At 39.3% G+C, this 17,939-nt stretch overlaps 1 protein-coding gene and 1 non-coding gene across 4 annotated transcripts in view; one reads left to right on the top strand and one right to left on the bottom strand.

Annotated features, from left to right (window-relative positions):
• The window catches only part of XPNPEP3 (X-prolyl aminopeptidase 3), a 41,943-nt gene extending 28,466 nt beyond the window's left edge, over positions 1 to 13,477 (top strand). For all 3 annotated transcript variants that reach the window (XM_043880670.1, XM_043880671.1, XM_043880672.1), the window contains 5 exons: positions 582 to 695; positions 6,881 to 6,966; positions 8,065 to 8,245; positions 9,287 to 9,407; positions 10,871 to 13,477. In XM_043880670.1, coding sequence (XP_043736605.1) covers positions 582 to 695; positions 6,881 to 6,966; positions 8,065 to 8,245; positions 9,287 to 9,407; positions 10,871 to 11,037 — 669 coding nt within the window. In that variant the 3' untranslated portion in view covers positions 11,038 to 13,477. The remainder of the gene's footprint in view (positions 1 to 581; positions 696 to 6,880; positions 6,967 to 8,064; positions 8,246 to 9,286; positions 9,408 to 10,870) is intronic.
• Positions 13,478 to 14,870: 1,393 nt separating this feature from the next.
• On the bottom strand, positions 14,871 to 15,007 carry LOC122680907. Its single transcript, XR_006336823.1, has one exon. It is a non-coding gene; the product is annotated as a small nucleolar RNA SNORA8 (small nucleolar RNA).
• Between the last annotated feature and the right edge of the window lie 2,932 nt (positions 15,008 to 17,939).

Below are 17,939 nucleotides of genomic sequence, written 5' to 3'. Positions count from 1 at the left end.
GGCAGAGAATCTGAGGCGGTTCTGTGGATAGTAGCAGATATGAACCAGTCTCCAGCTTCATTCTAGGACATAGCGAAATTAGAATTTACCATCTGCCTAGCATCCTTTCTCGTATTTCCAGAGCATGTAGGTTGGTAGCTATTTGGAAAGTTGAAATTGGTAATTTAGAGCTGTTGTTAAAAATGCAAGCTGTGAAAAAAAAAAAAAAAAAAAAAAAAAAATGCAAGCTGTATTCCAGTGTTTACCTAAATAAGAAAAGTAACATGTAAAGTATCTAGACTGTATCTCTGTACTTATCCTGATCATAAGTTTTCTGTGCTCTCTTCAGGACTTAACTGTTTGAAAATCATAGGAAAGTTAGAGCACTTGGAAGAAAATAGCAGTATTGGGGTGATAATTAAAGAAATGGACTGAAATTATAGCATAAAACTTTGGTTAAAAAGATGTGGTGAATCGTTTTCCGGTATTGACTTAAGTACTTGAATGGAGCTATGGGCTGTTGAAGAGAGACTAGACTAGGGCAGCCTTAAGGAAATCCTTTCTTCAGTCCTGCATTGTCATACTTTGCTGTTGATTTTCAGTTTGAGTTTGAATGCCGGGCCCGTGGTGCAGACATCTTGGCTTACCCACCTGTGGTTGCTGGAGGTAACCGGTCGAACACTTTGCACTATGTGAAGAACAATCAGCTCATCAAGGTACCTAGATCCCCTTCAGTGCTACTGCCTCTGGGTTCGGATGCCTTAGTGGAAACAGCTGTAGCCTCACAGCCCCCTAACCTTCAGCTTTCACAAGCTAACTGCCATTTATAAAACCCTTTGTTTATAAAATGCTTTTACAGACGTGCTATCCTTTGATCCTCACATTAGCACTGTGAGATAGGAGCAGTTATTAACATGCCTGTTTAACAGAAGAGGAAAAGAAACTTAGGTAACTCATTAATGCAGAGCCAACTATTCTAGTTTAAATCCTCTGCTCATTTCATGTGGTAAAACTCCTTCACTGAGGTCTTGTGCCAACAACGGGCCAAGCTTATTTTGGGAGCAGGCAGATTTTACCAATAGCTTATTAGCTGTGAGGGAACTTACATTTTATGGTTTTCTTCCCAAGTGATTTACAAGTAAAGAATCTTGTATTCCTTTATTAAGTCTACTTTTAATTATCTACTTAAATTTACAGTAAATTAAAAAAAAATGAATATAGCAAACATGTAAATTACACACTTTTTTTTCTAATGAATACCCGTGAACCAATGACTCAAGAACATTGCCAATATGTTCAATCTACTCACATACCCTTATGCTCTGCCATCCCACAGCCTCCCTCCCAAAGGTCACTAAGCAGTATCCTAAATTTTTGTTTGTCATTCTCTTGGGTTTTTTTTTTTAAATAGTTTTATCATATAGACATGATTCCCCAGTGTTAATTAGTTCTGCCTCTTTATGAACTATATAAAAATTACATACTGCTATATGTAGTTTTGGGAGCTTAACTTTTCTTTTTACTCAAGCAAGATAAAATAATTTTTTCCCCATGTATTTGTATCTGTTTACACTCTTTCCAGCATATATGTATAATTAATTCTGTTGACCATATTCTCTCTATCCCTTGCTATTATCAGACTTCTTAATTTCTATCATTTTAGTTGGAATAGACATTGTGGTCTCTTTGTGATCTTAATTTCCATTGCCTTTATTACCAATGAAGTTAAGCATCTTATCTTGTGCACAACTGGTTTCAACTTGCTCATGTGTTGTTTAGTATATTCTGATTTGTGTACATGAGTGAGATTGTCTTGTGATTTTCTCTTGCTATCTTTTTCTGGTTTTCACATCAAGGAGTCAAACAGTTTATTTTTTAATATTATAAAATGATTTGAATTAATGTTCCTTGAAAATTGGTTAGAACGTCCTGTGGAATTACTTGGGCCTGATATTATCTCTTGTGGGCCTTTTAACTATGGTTCAATTTCTTTAATATGCTGAGACTTTCTATTTATTTTTACATTTCTTAATTGTAAAATGCAACTACTGGGAAAGTACTTAAACCATAAAGGAAGAGTTTAATGGGTAATTTTAAAGACTCATGTAACCATTACCCAGATCAAGAAATAAAACATATCAGCAAGCTACAGCCCTCTGGGCAAATCCAGCCTTCCACTTTATTTTTTAAATAAAGTTTCATGGGAACACAGTGATTTCTGCTCCCCTACCCCCAACCCATGGGCAGAGTTGAGTAGTTGCATCAGAGACAGTATGGTCTACAAAGTAAATATTATCTAGCCCTTTACAGAAAAAACTTGTCAACCCCTGACATAGGGCCTTACTGTGTCCCCCCACCCCCAAGAGGCTTCCTCCATGTGATCTTTGCCCTCCCTGTGATAGCTCCTCCTCTCCCTAATAGGGTAACCACTCTCCCAGTTTTGATAGTGATTATGTCTTTGCTTTTCTTTTTATTTTACAATTAATAAAGTAGTTTTACATTATTTGCTTTGGTTTTAGTTATGTTTGAACTTTATGTATTTGAAATACTATGTATGTCTTCTTTCATTCAACAGTATATTGTTGCATACCACTATAGTTTGTTCATTGTAATTGCTGAAGTGTAGAATAGCAGGTAAAGTGTGGTTTTTGAAGTTAAATCTATTTTCAGAAGAATGCTAAGATGTTACATGCTCTTTTTCACTCTTATTGTCTCTCAACTGTACAGTTAAGTATCCTAGAGGTTTTATGACATGAAACATCACTCCAAATTGAATGCAGAAGCAAATATGAGACTCTAGCTGTCTTCTATTTATCTATGCTAAATAGAGATTTGCAAAAATGTAAAGCAATGCCACTTTTCTAACAATATTTTTATTTAGAAAAAGTTACTTTCATTAAAAATGTTATTTTAGCATGTAATGAATGGGTTTATTATTTTTTTTAAATGAATGAATACTATAAACTTTTCTGTTTTAATTTCTTTATGTGATAAATATCCATAGATGGACATTTATATATTTTCTGGGTTTTTAACCATTATGAAGAATATTCTGTGAACAGTATATAAGTTATCAAGGTTGCCTAAGGAACACCTAATAGTGGAATTGCTGAGTCATAGGGTATGCATATTTGCAACTTTGGTAGAAAATGCCTAGGACATCCCTGGTGGTCCAGTGGTTTAAACTTTGCACTTCCACTGCAACGGGCTCAGGTTTGATCCCTGATTGATAAAGTTCTGCATGCCACGCAGTGAGGCCAAAAAAAAGAAACTGCCAGACGTTCCCAAAGTGATTTTATCAATTTATATTTCCATTCTTCCTGAAACAATTTTGTAGATTATATTTTTCTAGCATTTTGTCCAAGTTTTTAAAATTATTCATAGTATTATCTTACATTTTAATCTTTTGTGTTTGGAGTTATTTACCCTTTTACATTCTTCTTCTTTCCTTTTGCTTTTTGTTTTCCTTTATGTACCTTTTTACAGTCTTGAACTATTTTTGCCTTCTCTTTTTTCCTAATAAATCTTAATAGACAGTTTCTTTAAATATACTTATCCCTATGAACTAGCAATTTCTTTTGTAGGTATTTTTCCAATAAAAATTAAAACATATATCCCAAAAATGCCTTGTACAAGAATGTTGATAGCCAGTTTACCCATAACAATCCAGGAGTCTGTAACTAGGATATTAGATGGGGAAGTTGCCATGTGGTATATCCTTAAGAAAAAGGAGCAAACCACAGCGCTACCAACAGCACAAATGATCTCAAAAGAAAAAAATTGCAAACTCTATGATTCTATTCATATATTCATATGGAGTTCTGGAATAAGCAAAACTCATCTATGGTGATAGAAATCAGATCAGTGGTTGCTTCTGATGGGGCGTTGACTGGGTAAGAGCATGGGCATATGGTTACCTGGGTGTATACATTTGACAATTTAATTCTGTACACTTAAGATCTGTGCAAAGAAATCTCAGCAGAGGTTTGTGGGTTTTTATTAGTCTGTTAAAGTCAACTTCACATATCACTAATGCTGTTTTACCTTTGCTAATTATCTTACCACACACTGTGTCCTGGCCTTTGTTAATTTTACTCTTCTACTCTTTATGTTCATTCTCTTGTTCTTTTTCTAGCTTCTTAAATTAGGTGCTAAACTCTTTTTTTTTTTTTGACTGTGACATGTGACTTATAGGATCTTAGTCCCCTGGCCAGGAATCAAACCTGGGCATTGAAAGCAGCTGGCCCTAACCATGGGACCACCAGGGAATTCCCTAAATTCATTAATTTTCATCCTTTTTTCTTTTCTAATTATGATTATTTAAGAATTAATATTTCACTTTCATTATATTCTGTCATATTTATGACATTTTATAAACAATAAATATAATGTACTGTTTAAAATAATAATGATAAAATGAACAACCATGTATCCACCATCAAGGATAAGAACACTACTTGATCCTTAGAAGCTTCTAGGCAATCACATGCACATCTCCCTTTCTATCTCTTATCATCCTGACTTTTATTTTAACCATTTTTTGGTTTTTCTTCATAGTTTTACCACCAGGGTACCTGTTCCTAAACAATATAGTATTCATTCTTGAAAAACTAGAGGATAAACACAAATCTAGCTTTATAAGGCAAGAAGACATATTGCTGTTACTAGACCAAGTAAGAAATAAGGGAAAATGGTCGAAAACCTGTAGGTCATAGTCTGGCTTCGGTTATCTGAAAGTTTTCAATTCAAGTTAGCAGGCAAGGTTATCAACAAGCCACGAGAAACGCAGGGAATTGGAAGGGCTCTGCTGTTGACTGGCTAGTAGGAACCTGGAACGGTTGTGGTCAGAGAGACTGCAGGCTGCCCGTGGTTCTGCCTCAGGGCTTACCACAGGGACGTGACCACAGCGACGTGCAGCTGTCAGGAAGAGGTCACAGCAGAGCCCTCTCTGACAGGCTTTAAGCAGACTTACCTGCATGTTCCTCTTTCCTTCTTACCTCTTAAACGGCCTTTCTGGGATCACCTTCCTTCCACCTCAGCATCCCTTAGATGAAGGTATATAGCCGATAAACTTGTTCCACTTTTGTTTAGCCAAAGCAACTTTATTTCATTCTTATCCTTGAAAAATGGCTATGCTGAGAAAGCCATCCTAGATTGAGTTATTTTTAGTCATCAGTTTTAATACATTATTACTCTCTTTTCTGACTTTAAGTGTTGCTGATTTTAGAAAAGAAAATAATTGTTATTTTACTTCGGGAAATTGCTTTTTGCTACATTAAGATTTCTTTTTCTTTGCTATTTCTCAGTTTTATTGTATTTCTAAGTACAAATTTATTTTTACATGTCCTCATTATGATACCTTCTGTTTCCTGAATCTGTAGATTCGTGTCTTTATCAATTCTAGGAAATGCTCAGACATTTCTTTAGATATCATCTCTTCTATAGTCTCTCTGTTCACCCTTTCAAGGACTTCAGTTAGATGTATTGATAGGTTAAGCCTCTTTTCTGTTTTCAGTAAGCTAACTTTTCTTTCATGTTTACCTTGGCTTTGTCTGTCTCTGTCATATACTAGGGGATTTTGGTAGGTCTCTATTCTAGGAAACTAAATTTTTTCATCTGTCTAACCTACTCCTTCAGCCATCCACCTAGTATTTTATTTCAGCAGTTATTTTTATCTCCATTCCCTTCGATCCACATGGTTATTTTTTAGTTGTCTCTTGTCGCTTGTTAATCTTTGTGATTCCATTCTTTATCTCTTTAAACATTTCATGACAGCAGTTCTGTCACGAATTCCAGATAATTCCATTACCTGGAATTCTGGAAGATCTGAATTTGGTGTTTGTTGTTCCTGCTGACTCTCACTGACAGTGACCTACTGCCTCGTGTGCTTGACGGTGACAGCCTCTGGTTGTGAGCTCATGTTTGCTTGTTGTTATTTTGGGGAAATTATGCAATCCCAAATTTGGGGGCCATTTCCTCTAAATATTATTTGCATATGCTTTTGTCAGAAGTGAAGTGGGTCCTGATGACCAAGGGCCCTGTTATCCCCTGTGAATGTCCTGGTTTACTGAAGGAACCTCCTGCTCCTCTTCCCCATTCTGGAGACACTTTGTTTCCTATATACTGTAATATTTACCTTACCACTCCCAGCTCTAGTTTCCGATCTGGGCTGTCTTTATTCAAGGAAAAAATGTCTTTAAGACATCTCTTACATGATGTAATGTCAACATTTCATAGAATATATTTTTATCCAGAACTGAGTTGTTTTCTAAAATTTATTCTACATTTTTCCAGAAATAAAAACCACATTCATTCTTCTTGTCATTGTTATATATGTATTTATCTGACCATTATTCTACTGTGTGCCAAGTTCTGTGCTTATTTAAATATGAATAAGATATGGCCTGTCTTCAAAGGCATAAACAAAATTTCAGTATAACGTGACAAGTGGTAAAACAGAGATTTACGCAAAGTGGGTTTTTTTTCTTTTTTTGCTCCCACCATATGTTTTGATGGAGAGCAAAAGAGGGAGTGACATTCTAAAGTTAAATGGGTAAGTTATATGTGAATAAAGGCCTTGGATACCAACTTACATAGGTTCTTTTTTTAATTAACAGTGACAGAGGTAACATTTATGATGTGCTAATGTTCACTTCTAGTAATTCAAACCCAAGCACTATGGTTCCAGAGCCAATGCACTTAACCACTCAACAGTGCCGTCTTTCTTGAGCCAACATGAATTCACTTAGATGCTGTTTCTTGTGAGAAGGAACCAGAGAAGACTAGTCTCCTTTAAATTGGAACTTTTTTTCCTTAATGAAAGGCATAAAGAGTTTAAGTTAGAAGATACAACTGACAGTCATAAAGTCACCTTCGTTCACCTGTCTTATTCTTGTTCCAGGATGGGGAGATGGTGCTGCTGGATGGAGGCTGTGAGTCTTCCTGCTACGTGAGTGACATCACTCGTACCTGGCCTGTCAATGGCAGGTAGGGCTGCTACAGATCCCACCGCTTCTTAGGAATATGAGTTAGAAAATGGATATGTTTGAAATAAAGAACTAAAGAAATATACAGGGTCCCTCCAGCTCAGGTTAACTGCCTTTACAAAGCTCCTGATTCTTTTCTGAGACTGCTTTATTTATCAGATCATAGGATGAGGCACGTAAAGACACCTAGTTAACATGTGCACACACTTTTTTTTTTTTAAATTAAGTTTTTATTTTCTGATTGCAAAAATAATATTCAGGTTTCGGTAGAATAGTTTGGCCCAGTTAACCCTCCACAGATAACAATTATAGAATCTGGACAAAATATTAAAAACAGCAGTTAGAGCTTCTCTGGTGGTACAGTGGATAAGAATCTGCCTGCCAGTGCAGGGCACACAGGTTTGAGCTGTGCTCCGGGAAGATTCCACATGCTGCAGAGCAGCTAACCCTGTACGCCACAACTGGTGAGCCTGTGTGCTGCACTTACTGAAGCCCGTGCGCTTGGAGCCTGCACTCCACAACAGAGTAGCCTCCACTCTACAACTAGAGAAAGCCGGCCTGCAGCAACAAAGACCCAGTGCAACCAAAAATAATAAAAATAAAAACAAGTATTTGAAGACACCAAAGAGCTTTCTGAAAGCTGGCAGAAACTGCAGCTATAAGTCTGTCCTTGAAAGAAGAGCTGTAATGGGTAAGATGTAAGTGGTTAGAGTTTTCCCCCATTACTGCTAAAGAAATGATTATTCTAAGGACACACAGAAACTAGTACATTACTAGTAGCCAAAGTACCAACTAGTTTATCCCATGACATCTGCTTTGCCTGTAAGAAGTAGATCTTTAGACTGTTTTTTTTCTTTGGTTGGTTGGTTGGCTGACTGGTTTTGTTTGTGTTTGTATTTTTTTAATGGTTAAAAAAAACGGGAAGGATCAAGGTTAAGCCTGGTCTGGCCCTCTAACTGCATTCATGGCTGGGTGCATCTTCTCACTTCACCATGTCTATCTGCTGACCATTGAGAGTTTTTCTAATCAAACTTAGAAGAAAACTTCCTGCAATATCAGACAGTTCCAAATTCTTGTTCTTGGATTTCCCTTTCGCCAGGTTCACGGCACCTCAGGCAGAGCTCTATGAAGCTGTTCTCGAAGTCCAGAGAGCTTGTCTGACCCTCTGTTGCCCTGGAACCAGCTTGGAGAACGTCTACAGCATGATGTTGACGTTGATAGGCCAGAAGCTAAAGGAGCTGGGGATCACGAAGAACATTAAGGAGAAGAATCCCTTCAAGGTACTTCACTTCCTTCAACCCCACTTCTTAAGAGCACCTGACATGCTGCTTGGGTTTTATCCTATGTAAAGCTAATTCGATTTAGAAATGGGAGTTTGTGATTCTTCACCTGTAAGAGGGACTTTTTTGAACCTAGATTAAAACAAAAGGCGCAGTACTTCTTTCTCCCAGAAGATGGCAGCACATGAAGTTCATTGATACTGTGTGACTAGCTCAGTCTTCAGAAAACATAAAATGAAGTCTGGTGCAGACAGGGTGGAAAAGAGGAGAGGTTAACTCTTTAATTCATTTTTAATGATTTTGAAAAAGTAGGGGTTGAAGGGTAAATGTGTGTGTGGCTTCAGTAACATTGTTGAGACTTTTAACAGTATCCTCAGTTGCCATGTCTTTAGTGAACTTCATCTGCATCCAAAGTATGATGGTGTTGAAGAAAATTTTAAAGACTCAGTTTTAAATTAAGATGCCAGGTGGTCAAGCCAGACAGACCAGTAAAGCATCTCTTATCGCCAAGTTAAGACTGCCAGGGCTGCTTTTATCAGTAGGGAAGAAGCTGTAATTCCTCCTGTTCATGCCAACAAATCTTTAATTAATGGACAGAAGTACCCAGGTTGGTAAATGCCTCATAATTACTGTGTTATATGACATTTCTTACCTACCCCACAAGCTGCTGTGAGATACTTAGGGTCTCCAGAGAAGGCTCCTTGAGAGGGATGTGTGCATGTTGGAAAAAGAACTGTCCTAACATGATTATCTCCCTTCCCCCAGAAAAGAGATTTTCACTTGCCACTGTCATTGCTGGGGCAACCCCAGTTCACATGTGTGTAGTATGAAGTGGTAGGAACAGAAATGTGGATTAGTTATTAATAGAATGCGTTGGCAGAATTACATACAAGAGGCGGCAGTTTTCAGTCTCCTAAGCATTAGCCCAGGGATAGATGACACAAGTGGCAGAGCTGAGGGCAGGGGGCAGTATTAACACATATCTCATGGATCTACACAGGCCCAACTTTTCCCTTAACACTGTGGTCATATCATTTCCAGGCTGCCCGAAAATACTGCCCGCATCATGTTGGCCATTACCTGGGGATGGATGTCCATGACACTCCAGACATGCCCCGCTCCCTCCCTCTCCAGCCCGGTATGGTAATCACCGTGGAGCCAGGTAAGGGGAGGTGCCAACAGCCTCCCATCCCCTGGGACATGTAATTCTAGTGTTAGATAGATCTTACGTGAACCAATGTCATTAAATTAGAAGAAACAGGAAAGTGAATCTCTCCAGTGTAGAAGGGAACTTTATTTTAGCTTTTTTATTTAACATCACACAATTTGTTTAGTTTGACTTCTCCAATAAACAACAAATGGGGAATACTTCTATCAGTAGATATTAAGAAATAAATCTTTTTTTTAACCCTGCCTTGCCAGGACCAGTTTGTACTAGTCTTCCTTTTGTGGTGGGCTGCTGATGCTTGTGAACCCCTGGCACTTTCCTTCAGAGATTCTCAGACTCCCCACATTCACAGTTGCAGCTCCTCTGAAAACTGCATGGAACTGCATGCATTATTCCACTCTTCAGTATCCAGACCCTTTCTCCTGGACTTGAGAGAGAGCGGGCAGTCTGATGGTTCCCCAGCTTGAATGATGGTGGGCGTGGGGCAGGAGAGAAGTAGTGGCCATGGTGGAGTGTGAAGATGGAGACTACAAGTTAGTTTTAAACACCGATGCTGTTTCTGTTATGAAAGCAGATCTCAGTCTTAAATTTCAAGGGTTTTCACATTTAAATTATATAAGTTATAGCTGGGACACGTCTTTTAAGCTCCCCTTTGAGCCCAGGCATATGTTGCTATCTGTGGCCTTACTTACCATTTAGTCCAATCAAGTTGGCACTTCCTTAGACTTTGACTACACTTTCTTTTGCTGGTCCTTTTCTTATCACAGAACAGCATCTGTGAGTATAGAACAGGAAATTTACAGTTTCTTAAAATGAAAAGATCTGGTGTCTGTGTGATTTTATGATTAGAAAGGGAAATATGACCTTTTAGAATTTTTCAGATGTTCATTAAAGTCTTCCTTTTTCCCTATTTATATCATGTGCATCAGTTACATTTATGACTTATTTGAGTATTTCTGCAGCTTCTGGTTGTTGAGACTAATAATCTCTAATAAGTGTTTTTTAAATACTTGATAAAATGCTGTTATGTCCTTATTTTTGCAAAGTGCCCTTCTTCCAAGGGACTGTTAGGCAAAGAAAGAATGCATTTATGTAATCTACTCATTCCCAGCATATATTGAAATACTCATAAAGTAACTTTAGTGGCCTGTTTGAGCCATTAGCACGTGACAGAATCATGATCATTATTGTAGTTGCAGAGATCTTGTAGACTAATAACACAAAATAACTATAATAATAGTTCTAGTAATGTTAGGCAACATTTATTGACAGTTTATGTACCAGACATTTTTATATCTATTATCTCACTTTCACTCCACATTTTTATTGGTAGGTACTGTTAGGATCCTGGCTTTACAGATGAATTGTAACACAAAGAGGTTAACTTACTTGCCCCAAATCATCCAGTCACTGCCATTTTTGAACCAAACATTCTACTTCTTTCTTCTGCTTCTCAGGAATTTATATTCCGGAGGATGACCAAGATGCCCCGGAGAGGTTCCGTGGTCTTGGTGTACGAATTGAGGATGATGTGGTGGTGACTGAGGCATCCCCACTCATCCTTTCTGCAGATTGTCCCAAAGAGATGAAGGACATCGAACAGATATGCGGTAGGGCCTCTTGACCCTCCCGGCAGCCACGTGGGCCTTGGTGCGTGTGTGCTTTCCAGGGGCCTCTGTGTGGACACTTGTGCACGTGTTCCACTGGGGAGTGCCGCAGCTGTGTGGGTCTATGTGACTGTGTGTGTTGTCTGTTTTGTTTTCTGTGGCTAGAAATTTGGAAAAATTGCATTTTTGGACTGTATGTTACTGCAACTTTATTAACATTAATTTTGTAGAATTAATGACCGAGACAAGGTTAACATTAAGATATAAGGAAAGATGTTGGTTACACATGTCCATGCATTCCAGTTGGCGCTTATGGAAAATTCTCTCCTCTCCAGGTCCTTCCCCTTGTGCACTTTTCCTGAGATCTACCTAATATCATAAGATTTTTGTGTAATGCTTATACTTCGAGCTCATCACCAGAGTCTGCCTACATTGAAAGCCACCTGTCAGTGATTGTGGGTGGCCAGTATGTACCTTCCATAATACCTGCCTTACCTGTTCAGGAGCCCACGTGAGCCCTCAGGGCACTGGTGTTCTCCAGCCCCATCACTGAGCCACAGTCCAGATTCTAGCAACACTAGTTATCGAACAAAACATTTTTGAGCTTTTCTTACTATTTGGTTGCCTGGGACCTGGAAGGTGTTTATAGATTCTTGATAAGGAAGGAAATGGAAAAGAAAGAAAAGTACGTATGTGTCTGCTCTTGATCCAGACCGTCATCTGTCTGTTTTCAATCTAAAGAGCACTCCTTTCCCAGATATCCTTGCTGTCTTTATACCACACCGATCCTCAGAGCACAGCCTGAAGCTGCTTCCCTGGCCAAGGGCAGATCCTCTGCTTACCCTGTGAAGAGTTAGGGGAACAGCACCCGGTTATCATCCTGTGATTTCCTCTAGTGCTGATAAAAGCAAAACATGGAACCTAGCCAGTAGCTGTAAACACCCTCTGACCCTTTCCCTCCTTGGACGTTAGCGCTGGATGGGCAATGGGAAAGGCTGGCGTCTCCCTCCATGCAGCATTGGATGCAGTTATGGTAAACTCAGTTTGCAGAGTGAACGGGGCTACACATCTGCAGATCGTTTATTTGGGAGCTTCAGTTATAGGGGCTGCTTTAGGAACCAGTGAGCTAGTGTATTCACCTCCTTTAATATGAGCCCAAGATGTATAAAACATGCTGTTAGAACATAAATTTAAGAAAATATTTGCATTAGGGAAGAACAGGCTAGGAGAGGAGCATTCGTTGCCTCTGCCACATACTTTTATGGCTGTGAAAGTATTCGTGAGTTGCTATTTTTCCCTGTGATAAAGAAACTGTAACTATGTTTTTTTATTTGAAACACAGCAGTTAAGAAGTAGAATAATAACTCTCCTCTTCCCATAATTGTACCCAAGTTAGGAAGGTACTTCTCACAGTGACTTAAAGCTGTCTTCGTGTGTCTTCTTTCAAAATATTGTTATCTTTTCATTAACTCTCATATGGTCAGAAAAGGAAAACTCCTGCTATAGACATTATATGTTAATTGGGTTTAAAAGCCATACAATAAGTTAAATCCCCAGATAAAGACAGTATATCTTATTAAAATTTTAAAAAGTGGGCTCTGTTACATATTTTAAGACATACATAACCAACATCCTCCTCAACTTTCTTATTAGAAAGAGTGCAGATACGATGCGTGAGTGCTGCCCCTCCCTGTCCTGTGTCCATGTCGGATCACAAGCACAGCACAGCGGCTTTCCACCAACCCAGCTGTGACTTCAGAGTCCTTCCAGTAACTGCTGTCAGTAAAACAAGAGCTGGGCTTTGAGTCAGACTCTGTCTACCATCCCTCAACTGGCATATGATCAACGATCATGTAACTTATTTTTGTATGTATGTTAGAAACTACAGGAGGGCCTAGGGGTGGCAGCATAAAGGACCTTGCTTGGAAGAGGTTTTTATGGTGTGGTTCTATTTTTTTTTTTTTTTAGTTTCCTGAAGTGGGATCTGTATCCCAGACTGTAAGCTGATAAGGGTGCGTTTTAAGCCTGAACAAATATACTTCAAGCTGAAGTGCTTAATAATTCTAATATGAGAACGTGACTGTATCATTAAGCCCTAGTGGTGGAGCAGAATTCCACTATCACAAAGCATGTGGGTCTTCCTGGCTGCTCTCACCTCTGCCTGTGTGTCCCTGAGGAACTCGGGGTGAGCATCAGTATTATTCAGGTCAGGGGTCTCCACTGAAACCCAGGCCTTTGGGGGTTTGCTTCATGAGGAGCAGAGAGAACTGCAATCTTTGCGAGCATTTCTTAATGCTTTGTTTGACTTTTGTGCAATTATATAAGTTCAATTTGGACAAAATGCTGTTACTTTTTAAGGCGCTATTGACAGGAAAATAAATACATCATTCCCCAACAAGGGAAGAACATTTGTTACTGTCATTTTAAAAATAAACTATAAAACAATATAAGAATGTATGGTTGGTGTTTGTGTGTTATTTTCAAATCTAAAGTTCATAGCTTTAAATGAGACTTTTGTTTTACAAAGTATTTTGTTTTACAAAGCATTCATTGACGACTGTCACAAAATCACGTTGGCAAACTTGGGATAATCTTATCAGTCATAGAAGGGGGGAACCAATGGATTAGATTTACTCAAGGATGTAACATATAACATGGTGACTATACTTGATAACATTGTGTTGTAAAATTGAAATCTGCTGAGAAAGTAGAACCTAAATGTTCTCACAAAGAAAAAGAAGAAGAAAAGAAACTTGTGAGTTGATGGATGTATTAACTCGATGGGAGACATCTTTTCACAATATATACATGTATCAAACCATCAGGATGTACACTTTAAACATCTTACAGTTTTGTCAATTACAGCTTAAGAAAACTGGGAAGCGGGGGCCTTCCCAGGTGGCTCAGTGGTTAAGAATCTGCCTGCCAATCAGGAGACACTCAATCCCCAATCCAGGAAGACCTCACATGCCTCGGAGAAACAGAGCCCCTGTGCTGACTCACTTCAGTTGTGTCCGACTTTGTGCCCCTGTGGGCACGGGATTCTCCAGACAAGAATGCTGGAGTGGGTTGCCATGCCATCCTCTAGGGGATCTTTCTGAACCAGGAATCGAACTCGCATCTCTTATATCTCCTGCGTTAACAGCTGGGTTCTTTACCACTAATGCGACCTGGGAAGCCCCATCTGACCATGTGACTGATTAAAATCCTTCAGTGGTTTCTCATCACTGCGGATAAAGACCAGAACTCTTCACATGGCTCTACCGAACATTATTGCGCGACCTGGTTCATACCAGTGGTAAATGTTTATCAGCTGACTCTAGGAGGATAACAGATTCCCTGGTTGTAGCACTTGCCAATTTCCATGGCATAAATAGGATGATTATGGCCAATTTCAAGATACCAACTTACGGAACTGGGAGAAGATGCTAACAATTGATTCTTTTTTTTTTTTTTTGCACAAAGGTTTCTTTTTATTCATAACATAGGCAAAGTTATTTAAGTCAATAAATTTTTAAGGATTTTCACATGTCCTGATTCTTTCCACTGCCAGTCACCATAGTTCCTCCAAAGTTGTCATCTTCAAGGCAGCCCTACAAAAAGTTCTGCTCAATCCACAGCTGTGATGCCATAGCTGTTTTAGTTGGGCCTCTCTGATCTTCAGTGGAGTGCACTTCAAAGTTTGCCACCTGTAATCTTTAAGATCCAATTTCCTCAAGCAGTTCACTATAGGATCCTGTTTAGGGTCAGGAGATGGGATGTCTAGTTCTTCATGACAACCATAGAAAAAAAAAGTATTAGTTACTATTGAAGATTATGTCAAACTGAACAGCATAAGAAACTAAAAGGATACTGTATCAGTAGAAATACCAGGTCTGACATGCACAAAGCAAAAAAACCAACGATGCCAGATACTGAATTTATATCGCACTGTCTTTTGAACAGCCAGCAGGAACAAACTGCTGAATGCAGATACCATGCAGTGCAGGCGAACAATTGATTCTTGCACGTCTTTGCAGACTCATATCCCACTGGTTCTCTTCATACTTGAGAGCCATTCCAGGCTTCTTTACGAGTGTACTATGCATTCTATGCCTGCAGCCCCTTCTGTATGCTTTTGACTCTACCTGGAATGGCACCTTCTTCCACATCCCTCAGTGTGTGTGAGTGCTGGAGACAAATTGCATCAGTTTGCAGGAGCAATTGTTAAACTTTTGGGAATTTTGCAGCCTGACTGCTAAAGCTACAAACCAGAACTTTCTTTTTTAAGAACGCATTTTGTTTGTTTGTTTTTAGTATTTATTCATTTGGCTGTGCCAGGTCTCAGTTGTCGTACACAGGATCTTTAGTTGTGGCATGCAAACTGTTAGTTACGGCACATGGGATCCAAGTCCCTGGCCAGCGATTGAACCTGGTCCCCCAGCATTGGGTGCTCACAGTCTGAGTCACTGGACCACCAAGGAAGTCCCAAGAGCTGTTTTGTTTTGCTTTATTTACCAGCATACCACTGCATCCAGTCTTCTTTGTCTGTCTCTCCTTCAATCTCAAACCATTTCCTCTAAGAGGACTTCCTCTACCTTCCAGGCAGTCTTTCTACTTCAAGGCACCCTTTACTTCTCCTTTCCTAAAATTCACTGGAATTATCATTAATTGACTATTGCCTCTCTTGCTACATATGGTAAATTCAATGATGAAAAGGGACTTTTCCAAGTTCTTAGAATATCAGATACCTTTTAATCTAGATAAGTATGGTGTAGTTGACACACAGCAGGTTCTGTGAATATTTTTATTTGCTGAATGAATGAATGGGTGGATCAACTGAACAGAACTAAACTGAAATTACAACCTATTGCATTGTAAACTAAAATTATGAAGGGTAAGAATCCATATGGGGTCTACAAAAAGTTTATGCAGCAGGAGCTAGTATACAGAAAGGCATGGTCAATAATCATAGCCAGGAAAATCTCCAAATGAGAGATCAGAACATGAGGCTTTCATAGCTTAATAGAACAGCCCCACTGTAGCTCTTCACAGAGCAAACAACTTGCAAACTGTTGCTGCTTCCTGTCGTGTATCTCTACAATCCCTTCTTCCAACAAAGTTTAAAACCTTTCAAAAATTTAAATAAGATTAAATCACTGTTGGGCTTCCCAGGTTTGGCGCAGTGGTAAAGAATCCATCTGTCAGTGAAGGAGACACAAAAGACATGGATTCAATCCCTGGGTTGGGAAGATCCCCTGAAAATGGCAACCTACTCCAGTATCTTGCCTAGAAAATCCCATGGACAGAGGACCCTTGGTGGGCTACAGTCCAGGGGGTTGCAAAGATTCAGGCATGACTGAGCACATGTATGCATGCACACATGTCACTGTTAAGTCCCCCTCCTTACACTGTACCCCTCCAATGCCTTCCAATAACATCTACAATGATATCCCCACCTGATCTGACCCCTACCTGTCTGTCTCACATCTGTAAACCATACCCCACCCTTGCTCCATGTAAGCTTCAAATTTATTTATTCAACACATAGTGGGCACATACAACGGAGCGAGCACTGTTCTAGGAGTATTTGTTATCAATAAAGAAAACAATAGGGAATTCCCAGGCTAGGATTTCACTGCTGAGGGCCCAGGTTCAAACCCTGGTCGGGAAACAAAGATCCCACAACCTGCACGTTACAGTCAAAAACAAAGAATAATAAAATATTCCTTCTCTTAGCCAGACACACAGAAGCAAAAATTCTAATAAATGAGTGAACAAACAAAAAGTTAGAAAGTACATGTACCATTAAAGGAAAAAGTGCAGTAAAATGAATGGGAAGCATATCATACAGGGTCTTTTAGGCCCTTGCAAGGATTCAGTTGCAATGTTACTACTCATAGGGGCCTTATCTAATCACCCCTTTTAATATTGCTTCCATCTCCCCTCAGCCTCATGACTTTTTTTGACTTATTGATACCTGCGATTTTCTGATGTGTTTGTTGACTTGTGTATTATTTCCCTACTGGGTTCCTCATCACTGTATCTCTCCCATTTACAACAGGACTTGGTACATACTCAATGAACTTGTTGAGTGAAGATACATATGCCCTCAATACCTTAACTTACTCTGGTTTTCCAATACTCTGGCAGGAAAACAAATAACTGAATTCCTAAAATTGAATCATTAATTAAACTTGCTTTGTAAGGTTTTGTCTCACACAATTTTTCTATATTCTAGTCTGGTTAAAGCTGTGGTGGTGTTTCCACAGATTTGTTGTTCTTCACGATTAAGACAAGGAAGCGAATACTATTCTGGTTTAACAGGGGAGTCAACACAATCCATCACTCTTAAGTTTTCTTTCAAGAGAAAATATGAGATTTCAAATAAGTCAACACAAGATTTAAGAGTGATCGAGCAGAGTCATACCTCTGCAGGATTAGAGATGAAAAACTGGAGCCTAGTCTAGAGATGGGAGAATGACAAAGTACAGGTGCTTTTGCGGTTAAGGAATTATCAGTAAGAATAAGTGGCAAATACCTCACACAAATACTTCAAAAAAGTGCATCGACTTCAAATGCGATGATAGCGCAAATAGAGGAAAGAGGGCCGAAATTAAGGAGAAAAATGAGCACTCGTTGAGGAATGGGAAGTGTGTGCTCAAGCGAGTGAAGATGAAATCGTGCACTTTAACCAGAGACCCTTCCCGGGCGGACTGGTATATTTGGGGTAGGCTGGGGTCGGCACCTCCCAGGGTCCTAAGCCTCCTCCGTCCACCTATTTCAGGTGGGCAGGTGAAGGCAGGGCTGGAGAATGCCTGTTCAGTTTAGTCCTGGGGAGGACACTGGGTAGGACGGGGAGACCATCTTCCCACTGAATCCTGAGCGATTTCCCGACTGGAATCAGGATATCGAACGGCCTTCCAGGGAGGGTAAGCAA

The sequence above is a fragment of the Cervus elaphus genome, chromosome 22, assembly GCF_910594005.1.
Source record: "Cervus elaphus chromosome 22, mCerEla1.1, whole genome shotgun sequence".
NCBI lineage: Eukaryota > Metazoa > Chordata > Mammalia > Artiodactyla > Cervidae > Cervus > Cervus elaphus.
The sequence above is the reverse complement of the archived record's forward strand: the minus strand, read 5'-3'. Positions and strand labels throughout refer to the sequence as shown.